The 22701-nt window shown below is 33.4% G+C and overlaps 3 protein-coding genes across 3 annotated transcripts; 1 reads left to right on the plus strand and 2 right to left on the minus strand.

Annotated features, from left to right (window-relative positions):
• Positions 1-2077: 2077 nt before the first annotated feature.
• Positions 2078-8062, minus strand: LOC108227742 (protein SUPPRESSOR OF GENE SILENCING 3). Its single transcript, XM_017403051.2, has 6 exons — positions 7928-8062; positions 4630-5694; positions 4183-4477; positions 3837-4081; positions 3082-3239; positions 2078-2535 (listed from the first exon to the last, which is right to left on the minus strand). Exons 2-6 carry the CDS (start codon positions 5644-5646, stop codon positions 2319-2321), a joined length of 1932 nt encoding a protein of 643 aa, XP_017258540.1. The 5' UTR covers positions 5647-5694; positions 7928-8062; the 3' UTR covers positions 2078-2318.
• A 4180-nt stretch (positions 8063-12242) lies between these two features.
• LOC135147291 (uncharacterized) lies at positions 12243-12779 on the minus strand. Its single transcript, XM_064080225.1, has one exon. It carries the CDS (start codon positions 12777-12779, stop codon positions 12243-12245), a length of 537 nt encoding a protein of 178 aa, XP_063936295.1.
• A 4517-nt stretch (positions 12780-17296) lies between these two features.
• LOC108226362 (uncharacterized) lies at positions 17297-21496 on the plus strand. Its single transcript, XM_017401304.2, has 11 exons — positions 17297-17358; positions 17545-17552; positions 18452-18618; positions 18793-18853; positions 18943-19041; positions 19488-19582; positions 19670-19774; positions 20098-20165; positions 20251-20361; positions 20812-20983; positions 21186-21496. Exons 1-11 carry the CDS (start codon positions 17297-17299, stop codon positions 21297-21299), a joined length of 1062 nt encoding a protein of 353 aa, XP_017256793.1. The 3' UTR covers positions 21300-21496.
• Positions 21497-22701: the final 1205 nt, after the last annotated feature.

The following is a 22701-nucleotide window of genomic DNA, read 5'->3' on the forward strand; positions in this document are numbered from 1 at the left end:
AGAACTGAGATGATTACCTGAAGTCTTAGCCTTCTTTTAACACCCCATTGTTACTATTGTTGACTGTTTTTTTGGTTGTCTTGCACAGTTGTGATTGTTTTAGGTTTGCAGCCTTTGAATTGTCCATAGTGCAATTCAGGTTTTAGGTTTACAGTCCAGTTACCTCGTCTAATTCTATTTCTCGTCTTGCCTGCTATGAAGCTTGATAAGAAGGATCTGATAAAGATTGCTAGAGATTATCGAGATCACTTAACATCTCTTTCAACTCTGTATCCATCCCCGCCGTTGCTGATTGCTTCTTCACAGTCCCTCGATAAATCTAGAAATTAAATTCTCTTTTTTTTCTAAAAAACAAACGTGCATTCGACTGGGATTTCAAAGATTTTTTTTTTCATGAAATCCGAAAATTTTCAATTAGAATTGTTTAAAATCCATTAAAATACTGGGTATTCAATTGGATTTTAAATTATGCTACAAATATGATGGCATTAACCAAGATTTTAGATCATGCTTAAAAATCCGATGTTATTCAATTGCGATTGTTTAAAATCTATTGAAATCTGATGGTATGCAAATGTTGATCGTAACGTTCCATAACTGATCAAGAGGATTAAGCTGTAGATACATGCAATATGCAATTCAAAAAATAAAACATTCATAAGGATCTCAAAACTCAAACGAAGTAGTGCTCCAATTGGCCGAATATTCTTATATAATCTTAAAACATACTCCCTCCGTCTCACCAGGTTCTTTATGTTACTTTTTAGCAAGCATTTTAAGGCTCCTATAAAGTATACTTATATTATATATTTATTTTTAAAAAAATCCTTAAAAAAAGTTTGACGTTTAAATTTTTATTTAAAAAAACATTATTAAACTATACTTTATATAAGAGCCTCAAAATGCGTGCAAACAGTAAACGTAAACATCCTGTTGGGTGGTGAGACGGAGGGAGTATGTGATTTGCCTACAAACTAGGAACAAGAAAAGTAAAATCACCGTCACACTGCCTCTTGATGTTGTTACCTCGTCCTAGAGGGCAATCTATATAAGAATACCCATCTGTTTTATCTAAACATATATAAATTTCGTACAAGTACAAAACAGTCCGGTATCTACGACACGAGATGTATATATTCTTGCCTTGCATTACATGCCTGAGAGCATGTATGATAGCTTGTTTATTATACGTGTATTGGGCGTCGAATTTAATCTGGTTTGCTTGCAATGCAGCACGCAAATCAAGTCGTTGACGGGCTCTTATCCCGTCTCTGCCCACACGTCATTGGCTTGAAGTCCATGTTTAGTCCATTCTTGCTCCCAGAAAACACGGTTAGGCTTCTTGGTGATAGATTTCCAGGATATCTTCATATCCTCTTCCACTTTTTCAAACTGGATTGAAAAATTGAAATAAGACAAATTAATACCATATAACTGATTCAAACGGGATTTGGGTAAATACTAATAACAGGTCAAAATTTTAGGTCAAAAAGGGGTGACAATTTCAAACAGATCATATTCGTGTCAGCAATCGGGTCAATTTCAGGTTAAGCTAAAATCATCTAAAATTGAATAAAACTGAAAATTGAAGTTATTAGAAATGAAATACTCATTTTGGGTTCATTTCGTGTCAATCGGATGATTTTCGGATCACTTTCGGATTTTGTCTCGGTAAATCTGGTTGCGGGTTCAGGTCGGGTTCGAGTAGTGTCTATATTGCCGGCCCGCCAAAAACTGATTCCCCAAATGAAGACGACCTTATGCATAAACAACTGACAGGTAGCTTTAACTAGTTACAAACCTAACAAAATGTTCAACTAGAGGAACTTTTCATTAGCTCTTGCTTCAGGGTAAGGTAATCATTTGAGTTCTCTAAATATGGCAGCTGGGCCACAGAAGCCGATGCTACGGGTAAACTTGAAACCTGAAGTGCACTCAGGTCATTCACTGGAAGATTCGAAGGACAAGTGTGCAACCATATACAGTAACAGTCAAGTGCAAGAACTTCATCACAAAGACCCACAAAACAAAAGCATTTTAACAAAACTTCATCACAGAACTTTAACGGCAACAATAATTGGGTTCGAAAAAAACCATTTCACAGAACTTCATCACAAAGACCCACAAAAAGGAAATTAAAACTTGATTTTTGTAATTACTTAGTTCTGAGTCTCAAGTAACTGCCAAGCAGTTGTGACTGGAAGACTAAAGCTTCATGTCTTAAGTTTCACCGCAAGTTTCTTAGTTTCATTAATCTAAAAAACGCATTAAGATTGGACCAAGTTCTGCTGCTGCATCTCTTAGACTCCTTTCTCTCCTCAGGAGATATCAGGTGCTTGTCCTCGGCTGTACTTCTCCATCAGCCGAGCCAACTCAGCATCAAACTCCTTCTCTAGCTTAACATCCTCCTCGTAGCGCAGCCTCTTTAACTCAGCCTTCCTATCTTCCAGATCTTTTAGAAGTTTGTCCCTTTCTTCAGCAAAATCATCCATCTCTTTCTGCTGAGACAAAATCAATGTAGCGCCCTTTTTGATCCTATTTCAAGAACCCAAAAGAGAAAAGAAGGTATAAACACAAGGAATGTAACTAATTATCCCTACGAATCCATACATTGAAAAAAATATATATATCTTTACAGGTAAAACTTACCAATATCCTCAACAAACTTACACGATAAAACTAGCACACAAGAAATTTGGCACGAGCTCTAGCAGTTAGTCTCATGATATAAATTGCAACCCCAGAAAAAAGAGGAAAAAGGGCTTACAGGCTCAGTAAAAAAGAGGTTACTCATGATGCAATTCATAAATAAATAATACAATAAAGAATCAGTGAGAAAGAAGATAACTACATACCGACTATAATTCGTAAGCAAGAACGGTAACACAATTTAGAAATGAAGTCAATCTATAACTGACAGGCAAACAAAGCCAAGGGAAGCGTATACAAGCATCCCCATCAAGCTGAAACTACTAATACCAGCATAAAATGTGAACTGCAGATTTTATACATCACACAAATAGAACATGTGCATACAGCATAAACATGAGCAACCCCTCACATATACTATATGCATCATACCTGAATTGGCGGTCCTCTGCAGAAGAGGGATTCTCCATATAACTTTTCATCTCCTCCCGTTTCTCCTGCTGTATCTTCTCGAATTTTTCCTCCTTCTCAATGCGGGCTTCATGGATAAGCCTGATTTGCTCTTTAAAAAATTCTTCTTGGTAGTCCATCTATAAATTTTGAAATTCCCAACATCAGTTAGAATAGCACCACAAAGCTAAAAAATAATCATTGCCAGCAATGACAAAAATGAAGCTGACAACTACAATTATAACATATCAACCTGGAAACAATTAGAAAACTGGAGCTGACAGCTACAAATGTAACATAACAATTGAGGAAACAAGCCATTACTAGAAGTAATTTATAGCATGTAAATGATAACTGTCACCAAATCACTTAATAATAAATACATATACATATAGCGAATGTATAACTGATAAAGGAGACTAAAGAGAAGTTTTACTATTTTCTCTGTGAAAAATGAACAAGAATGTGCCTTCAGGATAAAATGAAGCAAAAAATGAACAAAAAGTGCAAAAAAAATAATGTGTCAGAATAGTAGCTGAACAATAACAAGTGTATATCAATTAGAACTTGGAATAACTTATTCGATGTATAAACTTTACATTTTAGGAAAAAATTATTACAAACAGGAGATGCATTATGTTAGTTAATCATGAAGCAGAGACAAGATACACTTTTACACATTTCCATACCAGTCATTAAGATATTTTCACTGTATATAAAAAAAAATCACTGATTACCTGCTCCTTATTTTCTTCATGATGCAACTTTGTACGCTGTCGCACTATACGATTCTCTTCTTGGGTCTTGCGCAATTTGTCAGCCACAGCATCAAACGAATCTTTGAGTACTTTTACCTGTTTCTTCTCCTTGACAACTCTGGTCTTGTAGTAGTTGAGGAGATGATTGTCCTCACTCATTTGCTTCATTGGATTGACAACCATCTCTTCGTAGGACCTCAATTCAAACTTTAGTTTGGATTTGCCTAGCCAATCAATGATAAGCAAAATCTACTTTTAACAAAACAATAGGAAGAAACTGAAAGATTTGGTAATTTTAACACATAAGGGTGAAAAAATATTGTACCCTGCGAATGCTGGTTAAAATAGTCGATATCTCCTTTCTCTGCCATGTAACCATAAAGCAAACGCTGTCCGCCGGGAAGAAACTTCTGCTGACGACGAGCCCAAGCTTCACGATTCGTTCCCTCATCCTCAAAATGCTTGCTTAATCGCTCAGCCTCCAAAAAACCAACAGCCGAAGCCTCAAAGATAAGGACACTGATACCTCGATGCCCTTGCGGGCCATAAGAATGCCGAGACCTAACAGCTTCATAAGCATTAAAGCAATCGAGGAGCTCTGCGTTTCCCATGCCAAGCCACTGAAAATGTAACAAGTAAAAAGGCAAGGGAGGACGAACAGACAAAGAAAGGTTTAATCATCAGAAGCTACGCAACATTACAATAGAAAGCTAGATTTCTTACTAGAAAAACAAAGGGAGCATTATATAATAACATAGTAAAAGAAAATTACCTTTCCATTGTCATCTCTGTCCAATTGTGTGTTCATGATCATCACCATCGGAGGCCAAACTATTTCCCTGTCTCTGACAACATTTTCATTCAAACCTTTCCATTTGCCAAAGGCTTCACCAGCAGGGATAACAGATGTTCCCCTCCTGCGCAGCTCCTCATCCAAAAGTTGAGCAAGTACCCTGTGGGCTTTTGCCCTTCTTTTGCCTTTAGTTTTAGCATGAGTCATCAGGGGCTGCAGTCCACGATACCAGTCGATAGCACCAGGCCCTCCAGCACATGCTGGGCAGTGCCACTGCCTATCAGGTTCAGTAATTTCCTCTACTTTCATCTCATCCAGGGTTTTAAAGAAACCCTTAAGTAATGAGGTCTTCTTGAGAGTTTCGTGGCTCTTTTGGCTTTCATCAGAGTCATATTCATCTGAATCATATATATCTTCAGTATTAAAGTCATCTTCATCACCATCATTTTCATCATAACTCTCTTCCTCTTTGTCATATGTAGCATCGACAGGGTTTAAAGCAGATACATTACCCACCTTTCCAACCTGAGAAGTGTTATTACGCCATTGCCATCCATTCTCAAGAGGAGGAGGAATAACAACCGGTTGATCAAAACTGTTACCATACTCTATGGAGGTTGACTGATTCCACCCTCCTTTGCCACCTGCTGGTGCTGCAAAGGCATTCACAGAACCCTTCCCTGCCCAAGCATTGGCGGGCTGCTTAGTTCCAGTCCAAGCATTAGAATTCCCCTTAGACCCTGTCCAGGGATTACCTGATACTTTTGCACCTGGATACTGACTTCCCACATTTCCAACAGGTTTATTTCTGTGCTTCCTCGCTACCTCCTCCCAGCCTCCATCTTGTTCAGAATCGAGACTTATATCTGACATCCTATCAGATACTTGATCGGCCCAACGATCAGAAACTTGGGAAACATTTTTGCCTTTCGCTGTTTCGGCGGCACCAGCAGCATGTATTTTTGGACCAGACCCACCCCCTCTTCTTGAACTCATATTTTAACTGGCCCAAACACGGTTCCGGATGTGAAATACCTTTGATACCTATATAAAAAAAAAATTGTTAAATGACAGAAAATTTATATTACAAAAGTGGAATAATGGTATATAATGTATACTTACGCAAAAGGTTGATTTACATTTGGCATTTGGCATACTAAGAACAATTACTATAATGAACACAAAGTGACATGTTAAAGCTGAAAAACCTATACCTAACAACAGTACCACAAATGCAACACAATAGTCAGCACATCGACCACGGACCACTTCATACTTTGATCATCCATGAATACAGGAAATTCTTTTACAAAAATAATGAAGACTTGAGACCCTTCTACCAACACATATACCAGAAACTCAGGCACAAACTTAAGGGAAAACCTCAGAGTATATTGTACAGATGTTCTACATGCAAAAATTCTCTAGCTCTACCATGAAGCACAGAACAAACCACACAGGCTAAAAATGTCAGTCATGTTTTTTCAACCAAGACCTCGTTTAAAAAATCAAATGAAACGATCCCAGAATATAGTGCTTTTTGTATATATGTGACAACCAAAAATGGCAACCATACAAACACATATAAGAACTTTCAAATTTGAACCCAAACCAATATTTATATCGAAGTGGTCTGATCATCAAAACATGAATTAAACAATAAAAACCACAATATTCACAAAGATTAAGCTTAAACCCAGTACAACAACACAAACCCATACAATAGAGGGGAAGATAACAACACAGAAAACAAGTTCAAATACCAAAAACAAATAGGCTTATCAGTGTTGTTAAAAGTGCGCTTAATTGCACAATAAATGGTGCTTTGCGCTTAGGGGAAAGATGTGCAATTCAAATTAAGCGATTTAATGCTATTCTGAAATCAACCAAAAAAATGCTCAAGAAGCACGCTGAAGCGCTAAAAAGCACTAAAAGCGGTAGAAAGCGCTCAAGATGGTCAAAAGGCAACAATACCCTTAAACAGGGGAATAAAAGAAACCCTATCTTCAAGTCTTGCACAGAAGAGGTGGCTGTATAACAAGTTTCAATGGCTCTTGCCTTTTGAAGGACCGGAAATTGAACTAAATGACTGAAGCTTTTAAATTATTGAACATTTATGATTGATGCTTTTATTGAAAATTTTGTTGTATTAGACATGCTTAGCTATATTTAAATGTTGAGAATCTAATAAGTATATATTTTGTTAACAAATATGATCTTACATTGTTTTCGACAAAAAAGCGTGCGATTAATGTCACTTTGAGAATCTTTGAGAATCGTGCTTCAAAATAGGCCTTGCACTTTATATAAAATTGCGCGCCTCAAAACAACACTGAGACTAATATGTGTTAACATAACAGCACACACAATTACATCAAACAAATATAAACTCTAAAGCCTTTTAATCAACAATACAAGTATATAAACACCTAATAAGCAACTAATACACAAATATACACATACATTACACTTAACACCCCTGAAATCACAAAATATGATTTTTGAACACTGAAAAGAAACAAACATTTATACGGAATACAACATCAAAAACATTAAACAAGTATTCGCGGTGTATACATACATTTAACACCCAAAAACAGCAATCTTACCAGCAAAAACAATACAAACACATCAAAACACCTTAAAGTTCTTAAGCCCTAACAAACGCAAGCCCTGGATCAATTAAATCAACAAAACACTCATATAAACATCTAACAAAAACAAATGTACATAAAAAAAAAAGCATTAAAACACGAAAAAATCGCACAAACACATACAGAAGTAAAAACATGGCAAACACAAGCCTAAATCAATTTAACCAACAGAACACGCATATAAACACAAATAAACACATGAATAAGGCATTAAACCCCGAAAAAATCAAGAAAACAAGCAAAAACACATACAGAACACCTTACAGTACTAAAATCCTAAAAAAACACAAGCCTAAATCAAATTTATTCAACAGAACACACATATAAACGATTAATAAACACAAATGTGCACATATGTTAAGCATTCGCCCCGAAAAAATCGCACACACAAAACACCTTACAGTACTTCAACCCTAACAAAAACAAGCGCTAAATCAATTTAATCAACAAAACACGCATACAAACAACTAACAAGCACTGCAAAAACAAATGCATACGTAAATTACGCTCTAAAACCCTAAAAAAATCTCAAGATCAAGCAAAAACACGCAGAGACACACGAAAAAGAAGCTTTGAAACAAGATCGCGGCGAGAAAATCGGGGAGAGAGGGCGAGAAATGTACCTAGAGATGATCGAGAGAGATGAAACGAGCTTTTCGGCGAGGGCTTTGTGTGTGTGTGTGTGTTTTTTAGCGAGAGAGAGGTGAAATAAGTATGACTGTGAGTGAAAACAAGGGGCGTGTGTTTTAAGCTCGGAGACTCCGGATTTGAAAAGGCTTGTTAATTGATTGATGTATATTTCTCTTTGGAATCCGGTGGGTCCGGGATTTGGTGTTTTGAGCCGTTTACGGGAAAAGATTTTGCCAAGATTTATGTATTCTTTTGGAAATTTTTTGTTGAAACTGTAGTTTTGGATACGAAAGAATTTTTATTTTTTTTTATTAATGAAATCCACCTTTTCTTCGCTTGAGATCCGGACAATAGAATAACAAAGATGTGTATAGAAGAAATGTAGGTGCCGTTTGTTCAGTCCTTAACAAAATTGTTAAATTACAGAGAGATGCGTATAAAAATGTAGCTGCCGTTTGATCAGTCCTTAACAAAATTCAATAAATCATATCATATTTAAAAATTATAAATATAAGATATATTTATTTTCATACATATTATCATCATTTGAGAATATAATCAAAATCAATTCATTGATTATATTATTAATTATATTTAATCAAAATTGTGATTCGTAACAAAAATACATTTCATCTATTATCATGTTAAAATAATATAATCATTTTTTTTCTTTGTCATGCAATAATATATTCGATTAATAGAGTATTATAACTAGAATAATTTTTCATGATGGATGAAGATTTTGAGAATTAAAATAACATCCCGTCATGTTTTGAAATTTGAAATATCATTTACATCTACACATTATCATGTCTCAAAAAAATTATTGCATCTAATATCAAGCGATTTTTCCAAAACATATTATCTTCATTAAATACATAAAAAATCCTATTTTGTAGGTTTTAAGGTCGAAACTTAATGTTATTCAATAAATTGGAAACGATTTAAAATCAATATACTTATATAAAGGAGAAGCGAGGGGCGTGTAGGTGGCGCCTCTCACATCGCTCCGTTCTATTTTTCTAATTTTCTGGAATTTTTGAATAAAAAAATACCAAAAATTAGAACTACCATTTTTAGTTTCGGATATATTAGAAGCAAGTTTCAGAATCTGATTTTGTTTCAGATTATTTATGGAATATAGTAGCTTGAAAGTATTAATTTGATTTTGTTTCTATATAATCTGGTTTTGTTTCAGATTATTTATGGAATATAGTAGCTTGAAAGTTTTAATTTGATTTTGTTACTATATAAAGGAGGAGCGAGGCGCGTGTAGGTGGCGCCTCTCACATCGCTCCGTTTTATTTTTCTAATTTTCTGAAATTTTCAGATGAAAAATATCAAATATTAAAACTGTCTTTTTTAGTTTCGGATATATTAGAAGCAAGTTTCAGAATCTGATTTTGTTTCAGATTCTTTATGGAATATAGCAGCTTGAAAGTTTTAATCTGATTTTGTTTCAGATTATTTAATTATGGGATTATTTAATTATGGGAAAGAGTAGCACACAAGTCTCTCTGCATCTATAAATACCTCTATAGGTTGTAGAGTTTTTGATCATCTTAACACAATCTTCTCTCTCAGTATCACAACCTTAGCTCTCTCTGGTGATATTTCTATTGCTCGATTTCTAACTCGGTGTTGCCGTTCTTCTGGTGAAGGCTAGGCTGTTTATACAGTATTAAAAAATATAAAGGTTGTTGTAAGCAAAGGTAGTTATAAACCGCTATGTGGGAGTCGACAAATCCAAACACGGGAGAAGAATATAGTCTTGACATGATATTGATGGATGATATCAATAAATTAACTATTAGTAATGTATGTTTGTTGATTATTCTTTTATAAAATTTGTTTTGTTCATCGGACATGTTTGTTGTTGTTAATTTTTATATAATTTACTTTGCACACAAGAAAATATTATTCATGCATTATCTGTTTGCTCCGTTCAAACAACTTTTAAGTGAAGACTGTTCATACAGTATTAAAAAATAAAGGTTGTTGCAACTAGGGTAGTTATAGACCGCTATCGCACGGATTTAAGTTAGATGTTTTTGTGCACAATCAATCCAAAAAAATTGGAGGAAGGTGACAATGCAAGAGCATGATTACTTTTTAAAAAAAACACAAATAAAATTAAGATTTGTCGTGCTTTAAATTGTTAATTACGCGTAGAAATTTATTTTCGTATTTTCAACATGAATTATAGTCTAATTTTGCAATTTTATATATTAGTATTGGCATTACATCAAGATTTTTATAATAAAAAATTTAATTTATCCTACAAATATTAATTTTTAATCATTAATATATTTTTTATATATAGCCACAAAATTATTGCATTCTACAAATATTAATATTAGATCGTTAATATAATTTTTATAGGCCGCCGCAACGCGCGGCTTCTCAACTAGTTATAAATAAGAATGACTGATGACATGTTTGGCTATATATATCTATGCTCCACAGAATAATAACCTATTTCGATAAAAAAAAAATGTACATTATTTCCTTGTATCAATTAGTTAATAATATTTTAATATTGGAAATTCTTTATGATACCAATTATAAGTATCATATTTTTGATTTTTATATATGATAACTTGTAGGTTTAATTTTTCACATATAACACCATCATCTTCTATAAAATGTAATAAAATTTTTATTTAAAACTGTAAAATAAATTATACATGTGAAAATTTTACGAAAAAAATACATGAAATAAATCTTTTGAATATGCAAATGGAGTTAAAACGAGTGACATATATTCGAACTTTATGATCAAACTTTTAATCATTTATATCTCACTCATTTTGATTCGGATTTGCATGATTTAAGAGTTTATATTGTATAATATTTTATTAAAATTTCAAATATATAATGTTTTTGCAATTGGAAATTAAATCTTGTACATTTTTTTTTTTGAGAATGAATCTTGTACATTTTATTTAACACGAAGACATAATACGTGAAAAACCAAATATAAAAATTTATCACATATATGAGTTAAAAATGTGATAATATCATTGATAAAAGTCGATATCACAATATTCGTTTAATATATATTATTTGCATAAATAAGTCATTTCATACTAGAAACATTTAAATATTTATCTACTTTCCAGGAAATTAATAATTATTTAATATTTCTTATTTTTAGGAATAAATGTAGCTTTTGATATCTTTATTCTTTCTGAGAGATACAAGGCCTAAATATGAATCTATTGATATTATATTTAGTTTTTAAGTTTTTAATCTATTGATATTTTGACGAAGGAAGAAGACTTTCATTCATTTAAACTATCACTCATACACAGAGATAAAACCTCAGAAGGGGCATCAAACTCTGAGAAGCTACGATCAGAAAGAAAACAAGACTGCCTTGCTAAACAATGGGCAACCTTATTTGCTGACCGCCTAATGAAACAAATTTCAGCATGTGCAATATCTTGCAGGAGCTGTTTACAGTTAGGGCTGTTTAACGAACCGAGCTGTTCGCGAACAAGCTCGAGCTCGGCTCGTTAAGAGCTCGTTCGGCTCGGCTCGTTAAGTTAACGAGCTCGAGCTCGAACACAAAAAATTGTTCGTTAAGTAAACGAGCTCGAGCCGAGCTTTTAGTATGTTCGGCTCGAGCTCGGCTCGAGCTCGGCTCGAGCTCGTTCGGCTCGAGTTCGGCTCGTTAAAGCTCGAAAAAATGTAATATTTTCGGGTTTTTTTTTATAATTTATATATGTTATTGGACTCAGAATTCAACATAATATATATATATATATATATATATATATATATATATATATATATATATATTTTAGTGATGTAAACAAAATTTTAGGAAATAATAATTTTATTTGGTTTTTAACAGGCAAGTAGAAGTTTGACTAGTACCGCTAACTAGTGTTTAATCCTAATTTAGTGTTTCAATATTTTAAAAAATATTTTTTACCGATCCAACTGTATGAATGTTAACATATATACATTTTAGTGATATAAACAAAGTTTCAAAAAAATTGAAATTATTAGGTTAGCTATTTTAAGAGTCAACTAGCGGTTTGTCCTTATTTTTTTCTGGCTCGGCTCGACTCGACTCGACTCGGCTCGGCTCGTATTTGTTCGCGAACAAGCTCGTGTTCGGCTCGTTAGTTAACGAGCCGAGCTTGAACACAATTTTTGTTCGATTAAAAAGCTCGGCTCGGCTCGGCTCGTCAGAAAAAAAATTAAAGCTCGGCTCGGTTCGGTCAAAACTCGGCTCGGCTCGGTTCGTGAACAGCTCTATTTACAGTCCAACACAAGTCGACCAAATGTGGAATTTAACTACACTGAACTACGTAAAGCTTGCACCACTTTCATACAATCAGACTCCACCACCACCACCTTGCTCCACTGCTTTGTTTTGACCCAGCTCAAAGCTTCCTTAACAGCTATCACCTCTGCTAGATCCGCGGATGTTTTTCCGATTTTGCTTGCCGCCTTAGCTCCCAACAATCTTCCTGAATGATCACGAGCAACACACCCAAAACCAAAACAGTTTTCATCATCGAAAAGGGCTGAGTCAACATTTATCTTGATTGTATTCATATCTGGTTTCGTCCAACGCTCACTACCATCCTTCGCATGCTTAAACGCGATTGACGGAGTAAAATATTTCAGCTGAGCTTCCATCCAATGATCAAGAGTAAACTGAGCAGTTCTAATTACCTCATCGACATGAAGGTATGTTTCATGCCAGACCACCATATTCCGAGCTTTCCAAACGGACCACAGCAGCATCACCAACTTAGCTAGTCCTGAATTGTCATATTGATCCATTACAATATTCAGCCAAGCAGCAAAATTGTCAACGTCATCCATAGTGTTGCCAAAACCTGCACCCCGTTTACATGCTTGAGCAAACTCACACCGGATATTGATAATCTTTTTAACAAAAATGTGTTAGTTTGTTCAAAATAATTTAAACTTTATGTTTTGTAAACCTGTATCGAGTGACAATGCCAAGCAGACCGGCCGGTCTGATAGTTCCGAATATTAGTTATAAAGCGAGCAATTATGCAAATAACCGAAAAGGAGTTGAAGATGTATAGATTTGTCACATTGATTTGTAGTAGATGTAGGAAACTCAAAACCCTTTGAATATATAAACACATGCCTTGCAATTATTCTTCACAATCTGCAGAAACAACTCATCATTCCGGTACCGCGAATCATGGCAGAAGCAAAGCCCTTTCCATTCACTGCATGTGTTGATCATCCAAATATCAGTACGTTTTACTTTTATTTTATTTGATTATCTACTAATCCTGACTATAGACGAGAAAGACTTGCGTATAGCTAGCATCCATACTAATTAAGAGTCCCAAAGACAGAATTTGACTAAGGCCTCTTAAACTCAGGCCGCTTGCTATGCTTATAGGTTGTTTATTTTTTCTTTTACTGCAGAATATTCTTACTAATGTAAACAAATAAATTTTGCAGCTTGGGGAGAATTATTTTTGTATTGGCTAGGAGCTAACGGTAACTTCAGACCAGAGATACGAGCATTAGGTATCGATTAACAGATCGATCATGTCTTGGAGGCTATGATATTGTGCTCTAAATCTGATGTTTTATTTGCTTTCTTGCATGTTTTTCACGTAACCTACTGTATTCTGCAGCGTTTCGAGAGTCTGTGACTTTGTCTGCAGCTACCTGCAACTTTTCAAATCACGGAAATCACTGGGTATGGATTGTTTTTCTTCATAGTTTATTTCAACAAGCATCTTGAATTCTTGATCATATATATAACGTGCACATAGTCTATAGATACATAATATATATCACAAGGAAAAACGGTTATTTTCAATCGCGACCACTCACCATTTTCTATCGGTAACGATCAAAATTACATGCACTACAACAAAACTAGGTTTTTACGGCGAAAGTTAAGGCGCAAGTCCGTCGTAAGTTCTTACTTTACGACGGACTTTTTCCATCGTTTTTGGTCAAGTCGAAAGTTGCAAAATACGTCACAATTCCAAACATGCGTCGTAAGTATTAAAACCGTCGTAAGTTACAGAATTTACGACGGAACTTTCCGTCGCAAGTATGTTGTGGGCCCAGATCCTTGTATGGATAAATTTTATCTTATGACGCACTGTCCGTCGTATGTTAACTACCTTACGATGGAAATACGGAAATAAGAACTAAAAGAGGTCGAAAATAACGGATCGAAAATATATGTAATTTTGACTCATTGTTGGCAGTCGAAAATAAGAATAATAACCGATTTTTCTGTCGTGCATGAAATTATGAATGCAATTAAAAAGTCCTTTGCATATCATAAACTCCCTTACAATTTGATATCATGCATGCCTAATATACAGAAGTGTTGTTCACTTCTTCTTGTTTATATATTTCAGAAGAGAGGCGAGCAGACGTAGCACGGGCTAGAAAGAATCATCCTTATTCTATACCTGTAAGATAGATCTGTACTTGTGGCGGATTATATCGATTAAGGTTTATTAATTTGCAGCTGCTTTTTTACACCAATCTCATTTTCGAATTGCCTGTGCAGGTGATTGTACAGCAGGCTGAGGAAAGCCAGATGTGTTATCCCAAAAAGAAGAAGTAATTTGCCTATACCTTTGCTTTTTCTCTTCTCTCTGAATTCTGAGTTTAATCCTTCCCTGACTTAACTTGAAAAAGATTTGCTTATTGTTTATAAACAAGTGACAAATAACTTATATTTTATTAGTTTAGATAAATTCATTAATAATTTATTATTTTTAAGTATAAAAACTAGTATAATGATATATAAAATATAAAAATTATCTTGTAAGGTGATATATATATATTATATTTGTTAAAGTCAAATATCAAAAATTAAAATAAGCTGAGGGTTTTAACTTTTCAATTAATTCTAATTCATGGTTAGCTAAAATTATATTGTAAATCTGTCATACAAATTATATAAAAAACTGATTTTTTGTTAGTTTAGGGGAAAAAAACTCAAGAATAGGACGGTATCTCCGTATTCCCGATTTTTTTAAATTCTCAAATCAGACATTCATATGCATATCTTGTCTGACACACATCGTCACCTGCAGGTTACTCTTTCCACCTAACTGCAACCTTGAAGCACTTTTCATTGCGATTTGGACGCTAATCTATCAGCGTGGCCATAAGTCATTACGTGGCTATGTGGAGCATATGGATCCCATTTGTGAGTTCATATTGCATATACATGCATGTTTTTACGATTAAGTCTTAATTAGCCCAATTTGTTTATGCATGTAAACAGTTGAGAAACCAATGTCATTAATCTACGAAGAATACAAAGACGAAGACGGCTGCCTCTACATCAACTTAAGTGGCGAGAAGAAAGAGCTGTTTCGTGAGCCTATTCCCAGTAACATCATTGCATGGACTTTCTATGTGTAGACATTTAAAGGATTAACACGATTTGGCTAATTAATTTCTATACTATCTTATGATTATGGTTTGAGTCTCCTAATTAAGTTTATAAATATATAAAGGTTTGAGTCTCCTAAATTTACTACAATTGTGTGTTCCCCTCCATTTGGTTAATGTCCATTAATTAACTATATATATATATATATCTTGTAATTACATCAAATTAAACAGAATTGTTTGTGTGTTTAAATTAATTAAAAATTAAAAATAATAATGCAAGAATATCTTTTTAACAAGATATTAAAATATTATTTTGAAAAAAGAGAAAAGTAATTATTGAGGGACAATTTTTTCTCAAACTTGACCATGAAAAAGATGGGGAGATTGTAACATCTTGATAGTAGGGATTTGACAGGGAGATTGTAACATCTTGATAGTAGGGATTTGGCAGAAAATAAATATTCATACCGCGCTTGATTAATCAAATCAGAACTGAGGAAGAAGCCACCAGCTAAAAACTTTAAATTAGTTCGTTGTCACAAAAACTACAGTGGACTACTCAATTTTGAAATATATTAAATAGATATTCTTTTAGATATGATTAAAATTAATTAAGAGGAACAAGTTTTTCCTTCTAAAATATATATATATGTTATATTTTTTATGTAGAAAAGAATAAAATCAATAAATTTAGTACAACATTTCCAAATATCTAAAACTTAAATCATATCATTGTAATATTTTATTGCAGTAATTTTGACTCATGCAATTAAATATAAAATTTTAGGTCAATAAAAGAAATTAATTTGAATTAATCATTTTAAAAACATCTTATGTAAAATTTTCAAATTTCTAAAATTGACCTAGACCATTCAAATATCTTATTTTATATTCATTAATATTTTGTTGAAGTAAAATAAAATCGGACCCACAAAACAAAATCCAAAATCCCAAATAAATATAAAGCAACTTCTTTTTTTGAGAAATAAGTGGAGACAAACCCTTTTCATTACACAAACGATCCATATTATTATTATATCTGAGCTCCTGAGCTATAAATCTTTGCAGCGCCTGCATATACCCTCATTTTCCGTGTGCTATCTGCCGTTTACATCCACATTGCAAGTAAACTCAAATTGAAAATGTCAAGCCCTAGAAACAGTCCCCAAAGGCTAGACGGAGCAGCTCAGGAAATTGAAGTGTATATATATGTTACTCGCTTATCTTATCTTGATATTCTAGTTCTTGATTTAGTTATTATAGTTTATGATATACCTTATACTCATTGCGGTATAATAATTCTACATGCTTTATTGTGAAATTCAATCATCTCTATGAAGTGCGTGATTGATAATTCTTCTCTTATTTCTTTTTCAGGTCGCTCCTGCTTTAGTGGCCATAGTTATAAAATACTTACTTGTGAACGATTGTGTAATCAATATGAATCCTCCATTATGATTAATAGAATCTATCAATCTGAATAGAAAAATATTTTGATGAATAGCATATCGAGAAATAGTTTTTAGGCAAAAATCTAGATCTAGGAAATTATTGCAAAGTTATAGATTTCTCCCATTAATCTGTGTTTTTAAGAACTAAGCATTGTTGGTAACATTTTCAAAACTTTAAAATTGGACTAGACCATTAGATATCTTATTTCATATCCATTAATATTTTATTGGGGCCCATAAAACAAAATCCAAAAGCCCATATAATTATAAGGCAACTTCTTGTCAACAGAAATAAGTGGGGACCTCCTTTACATTACACAACCAGCCCATATTATTATTATAATTGAGCTCCCTAGCTACAAAACATAACATGGCCCATATTATTATTATAATTGAGCTCCCTAGCTACAAAACATAACATGGCCCACATATACCCTCACTTTCAGTGAGCATCCATCTTTTTATCACATTCACCCTTTTATCACATCTCTGCTAGCTAGTCACAGTCTAAGTAAACCCAAATTAAAAATGTCAAGCCCTAGGAACAATCCCCAAAGGCTGGATGGTGCTGCTGCTCAAGAAATTGAAGGGTATATATACATATTATTCACTTATCTTGATTTTCTAGTTCTTGATTTAGTTATTATAGTTTATGATATACTTTATACTCATTGCTGTAAAATGATTGTAATTCTACATGCTATGTGAAATTTAATAATCTTTATGAAGTGCCTAAAGTTGTGTAATTGATATTTCTTCTTTTATTTCCTTTTCAGGTCTGAAGGTAAGCTGTAATTTGTCATTACCGGTGGGAATTGCTCATACTTTACTACATTAGTTGTAAAATACCTACTGCGTAATCTATGTGAATCCTCGATCTTTATCTATATGGTCAATGGAATCTATTAGTCTGAACAAAAAGATTTTGATGATTAGCATGCTCTCAATACAATACAGATCGAGATTAATTTTTAGGCAAAAATCTAGATCTAGGAAAAAGAAATGCAAAGTTATAGGTTTTTCCAATTAATTTATATCTCTTAAGAACTAAGTATTGTTTTAGGTCATCTTGATCCCACAGTAGTAGCAAAAAAATACTTGCACAAATAAAAAAATAGCACATTTAGTACTACTTTATTAGCCGGAGAGTATTCTTGGTGCGAAAAGTAAACTTAGATTAATGAAGTAAATTAGTTTAATTAAAAATTTAGCACTGGGTTGCTTTCAGAAGCTAGGGTTTTACATTGGTCAAATGACCAAATTGTACTAATAGCAATGGGGGAGGCATAGAAAATGATCCCTCAGTTTTGTTTTATGACTGTCTTAATCCTCATGGACTCTTTTATGAAAATAAATTATGTTTCGAACTGCTCATATTACTATCATATATTATATTTAAGAGGTTAATTACTTGTTAATGAACATCTAAGATGACTAACTAAAATGCAATTGGCTTATGAAACCTCAGGATCTTAAAAGATGGTATACATGCAATTACTAATTGATAAGGTTAATCATTATTGGTGTCTAATTAGCTGTTAATATTTCTAATTTCCCCAATATTCATCCTCCTCTGAATCATTATTAATGATATAGATGATTGTTATTCTGATGATAATATACAGATGCACATATAATTGTATCTTAGTTTAAATGATTTTAAGTTTTTGGTTACTGTTTCAGGAAAATCTGTTGTTATGTATAAAGTTGGCGAATGTTTACAAGATCTGTTAAAAGCATGGAAGGAATTTGTATCCTCCCAAGCTAATAAATCTTCGGAAAGCTTTGAGAATGGTGTTACTCTAGAAATGCGGATACCAGCTGAGCATGTCACAGCAACAAATCGCCAGGTAAATTTGTTATACTTTTGTGAGCATCAGAGGATCACTAAACCTGATGGATAAACTCCTGCAGCAAAAGATAAAAACAGTGAAGAAGCATACAGTGGTTTTCTTTTCTTTCTTTTGGTTCATGTATGTATGGCAGTGTATCAGAAGTTTTTTGAGTATTTTTTGTTCCTGCAGGTTAGAGGTAACCGGCTATGGGGGACTGACATATACACCGATGATTCTGATATTGTTGCTGGTATGTTGTGTGAGAACAAAACATGTTTGTGTGGACTGCACGGGTATTAATGATCGTGGCATTTATGAGTGTTGCTTTTGTATTTTCAGTCCTTATGCACTTGGGCTACTGTCGCACAACTGCTTCTCCTCCCCCATCTGCTTTGCAGGAGTTACGAGCTGTGATCCGACTCTTACCTCCTCAAAAATGTAAGTCCATAATCATTGAATTTCCGAAATTGGATGCCATTGTGCCAGTGTTCCTTGCATAATTAGCAGCAATAGCCAGCTTTTATTCTTTTTTTGTATACTGAACTAGCAGCTGAAACATATGCCCAGATGAAAGTAGTAAGCAAGGTTGTAACCACATGATCATCTAGATATTTGCTCTTAAGTTAAGAGCTCTTTTGGTAACCATTGATGTGGTATCTTATAATTAAATACAACCGTAACCCTAGCAGTTACCGGAAAGTAATTAAGTTATTTGTCTGCTTTAAAAACTTTGGTGAAATAAGTTGCTTAAATATAACTACACAGCCTAGATTTAGTTGCAATAACAGCTCCATATCCATAGTTTTTTGTTGATTTAATTTTTAACCATTATTTGGTTGTGCTTCTTTTCTTATTACGAACATATATTTTGGACATTGTTCTAGGCTACTTGTCTTCACTGAGGAACGATATTCGTTCACGTGCCTGGGGAGCTCCTACTGAATGCAGTTACCGAGTTGAGAGCTGTTGCATCATTAAGGTAAAATGAACACTTTAATCTGGTTAATATGTTATTCATACTAAGATGGTTTTAATATTTGTCTGCTTGCCATGTCTTGTATTCCAGAGAGGAGGTGGAACCATTAATCTTGATCCATGTACCTCCCCTATTGAGCCTACACTCGCGCCAATGGTTGTGGAGAAGACAATGACTACAAGAGCTGCAGCTGCGGTAATATCAATATTTAAGTGTATTATTATGTCCTATATACATGTTGTTTCCATGTTTAACATTGTTGTTGGTTGTGTGGAACCCTTGGTTGTTTAATCTTTTTTTAATTATCAAATTTATTGTTTTAGCTGATTCAAAAGATTTGAATCTGTTGATCTTTTGTGATTGGGATCATTCTAATTAACCTTTCCTTTATGTGATTTTGGAGAGTGGCTATGGTAGTTTGGTCAACTAATAATTATGAACCAGAACAGGTGGTATATATATTTGATTTATAATGCCAGCTGCTGTGAAGTTATTTTTTCTTTTTTTTGTTGCTGCAGAATGCATCAAAGCAGCAAAGATTTGCACAGGAAGTTATGATACAATTCAACCTCTGTAATGAGCCTTGGTATGATCTGGACCCTCCTAAATTTAGCAATATTATTTAGCAATTTTTCTGTCTCTACATTTTCATTTTCGCCTTCACCTTCCAGGATCATGTACAGTATCAACGCTGTTGCTGATAGAGGTCTGGAAAAGCCCCTCTTTACATCAGCCCGCTTGAAAATGGGAGAAGTTCTGTATTTGGAAAATCATGCTTGCAGGTAGATTTCTATCTATTTGACTAGAGTTTTTATCTTTTAGAATTAAATTATATCTTTTGTATTATTACTTTGGAACCTGGTTGATGCAGAAAGTTATGATAATTATGTTTCATATATTTGTAATCCAGACAGTATATATATGTTAAATTCATCTAATGTAACAAACTGATGATACAATTATGAATATTGTTTAATTGTGTACTTCGTGAATCTTCTAATTAAAGAATTTTTCAGGCTCGTGAAGTTAGTAGTACAATTAGAACCTCACACTCACAGTGTACACACACACACACACACACATAACCAACTTTAAAAATAAGGTACCTTAAATGTTTGTATGCAACTATAAGTATAAACTTTAAAAATAAGATACCTTACATGTTAGTCTGTAACTATAAGTATAAACGTATAAGTAGGGGTTTTCAACTTCCCATCTTTATGTGGCTGCAGATATGAGCTCTGCTTTGTTAAGGAAAAGGTGGTCAAGAGAGAAACAAAAGATCCTGCAAATATAGCTGAGTCTGAGAGCATTGATCTCTTTCGATGGTCTCGTTGTAAGAAGCCCCTTCCCCAGGAGTTGATGCTTTCTCTAGGAATCCCCCTCCCTCTTGAAAATGTGGAGGTATGTAATTGCAAACATCTATGTCTTATAATCTTCTCTTTCATAGTTTCCACGGCTTGTAAAATGATCCGGATCGAACGGGACACCATCTGCCCAAGTATCAGATCATATCGTTTTATTTTTAGGATGTCTAGATTTGGGTCGGGAATCATTTTATTTATTCTCATGTGCCTTATACATTGATACCTATGCTCATACACAGGTGTTGGAGGATAATCTTGAATGGGAAGACATCAACTGGTCGCCGTCAGGAGTTTGGATAGCTGGAAAAGAGTATCCGCTTAATCGGGTGCATTTTCTAGCTCCAAAGAAGTGAGGTTTTCCACCAGCTTCTCCAAACTAATGAGTTTGGATTATCATGTGTTCTCGACTATAGTTGGTAATCATGAATAATGTAGGAAGTGTTCGACCATATTGTACCTAGATATTGTATCTAGATGAGCATGTGGTCACAACGTTGGTTACTACTTTTGATAAAGTGTTGTACCTGAATTGTTTTTGCAATGCTGAAGTTGGGAGATATTGGATAATTTTTCTAAAGATTTTCATTGCTCTTTTCTAAGATGATGCTGCATGATTGATTAATTTTACGCCGCATGCAACCCATTTTTCATCGATTGTTTAAGTGGATCTGAACTTGTCCAGGTTGGATACATCCTTTGGTGTGCCTGGTATTAAAAAAGTTATTTTAATTAATCTAATAAGGCATATAAATTGGAACATTTTTAACTAAGATCTATTTATTTGAAATTTTATGGGATGTTTTTTAAGAAAATTATTTTAACCAACTCAATAAAAATATATACATCCTAGGACTCATTTTAAATGTAAATATTATTTCTTCAAAAAAAATGTAAATATTATTCTAACACCCATCTCAAAAATAACATCAAATATCAGAATAAGATTAGATCCGATATCTATTACTGTACTTTAAGTATCAATTAGGTAAATATTGCAAAGAAGGTGAGTGAGTAATTAGACTAATGAGTTAAAGTAATTCTAGATGTGATATTTTAAATAATTAATGGACTCTAATTGATAAAAAAAAATAAAAATATATAATTTCAAGTGTGTCTGACAAAGGATAAATACATAATATGAATTCTGGCACTTAAGTTTAACTCTTAAGTAGCAATAATTATAAAGGCTTAAACACGTGCATCTCTTTATATATATTTGAAACAAAAAAGCTTAGTAATTGTCCAATGAGCGTACGTAGGGAATAGAATTTATATTTATATGAAAATTTTTAATAATAAATGTTAAATAAATATTCAACATTTCTTATTCTCAAAAAGAAGACACTTATCTTTTTAAATAAAAATATAATTACGTATTTTTTGGGAAATAAATGATCATCTTTTAAAAATTAAATAAGTTAAATTGAATCTATATATTATATGACTTGTTCTTTTATTAATATTATTTTGACACTTTGAAATTCCATTATCCTAATGTTCGGCACTTATTAGTACTTATAACAAAATTTACATAAAAATAAAATACGCAATTTAGATAAATTTTGAATTTATATAATTATATAGCATCAAAATTATAATTGCTATGAGGATTAACAACAATTCCGGTTATGAAAATTCCTTAACTAAAGATGAGTTATCGTATTTGAGAAAATAGAAATAATCCCATGAAGATATCACATTTCAACCCTCTCCCTTGTCCATAATTTTAATCAATATTTATAAAACCGATAGCAA

Source organism: Daucus carota, chromosome 6 (genome assembly GCF_001625215.2).
Source record: "Daucus carota subsp. sativus chromosome 6, DH1 v3.0, whole genome shotgun sequence".
Classification (NCBI taxonomy): Eukaryota; Viridiplantae; Streptophyta; class Magnoliopsida; order Apiales; family Apiaceae; genus Daucus; species Daucus carota.

Bases quoted from the DNA above. Each gene is read 5' to 3' on its own strand.
- LOC108227742 (XM_017403051.2), bottom strand. From the start codon at position 5,646: ATGAGTTCAAGAAGAGGGGGTGGGTCTGGTCCAAAAATACATGCTGCT. The intron at 4,082-4,182 runs GTACAATATTTT...TTGATTGGCTAG, and splicing joins TTTTAACCAGCATTCGCAGG to GCAAATCCAAACTAAAGTTT. The intron at 3,240-3,836 runs GTAATCAGTGAT...CAAAATTTATAG, and splicing joins ATGAAGAAAATAAGGAGCAG to ATGGACTACCAAGAAGAATT.
- LOC135147291 (XM_064080225.1), bottom strand. From the start codon at position 12,779: ATGGATGACGTTGACAATTTTGCTGCTTGGCTGAATATTGTAATGGAT.
- LOC108226362 (XM_017401304.2), top strand. From the start codon at position 17,297: ATGTCAAGCCCTAGGAACAATCCCCAAAGGCTGGATGGTGCTGCTGCT. The intron at 18,619-18,792 runs GTAAATTTGTTA...TTGTTCCTGCAG, and splicing joins TCACAGCAACAAATCGCCAG to GTTAGAGGTAACCGGCTATG. The intron at 20,166-20,250 runs GTATGATCTGGA...TTCACCTTCCAG, and splicing joins AACCTCTGTAATGAGCCTTG to GATCATGTACAGTATCAACG.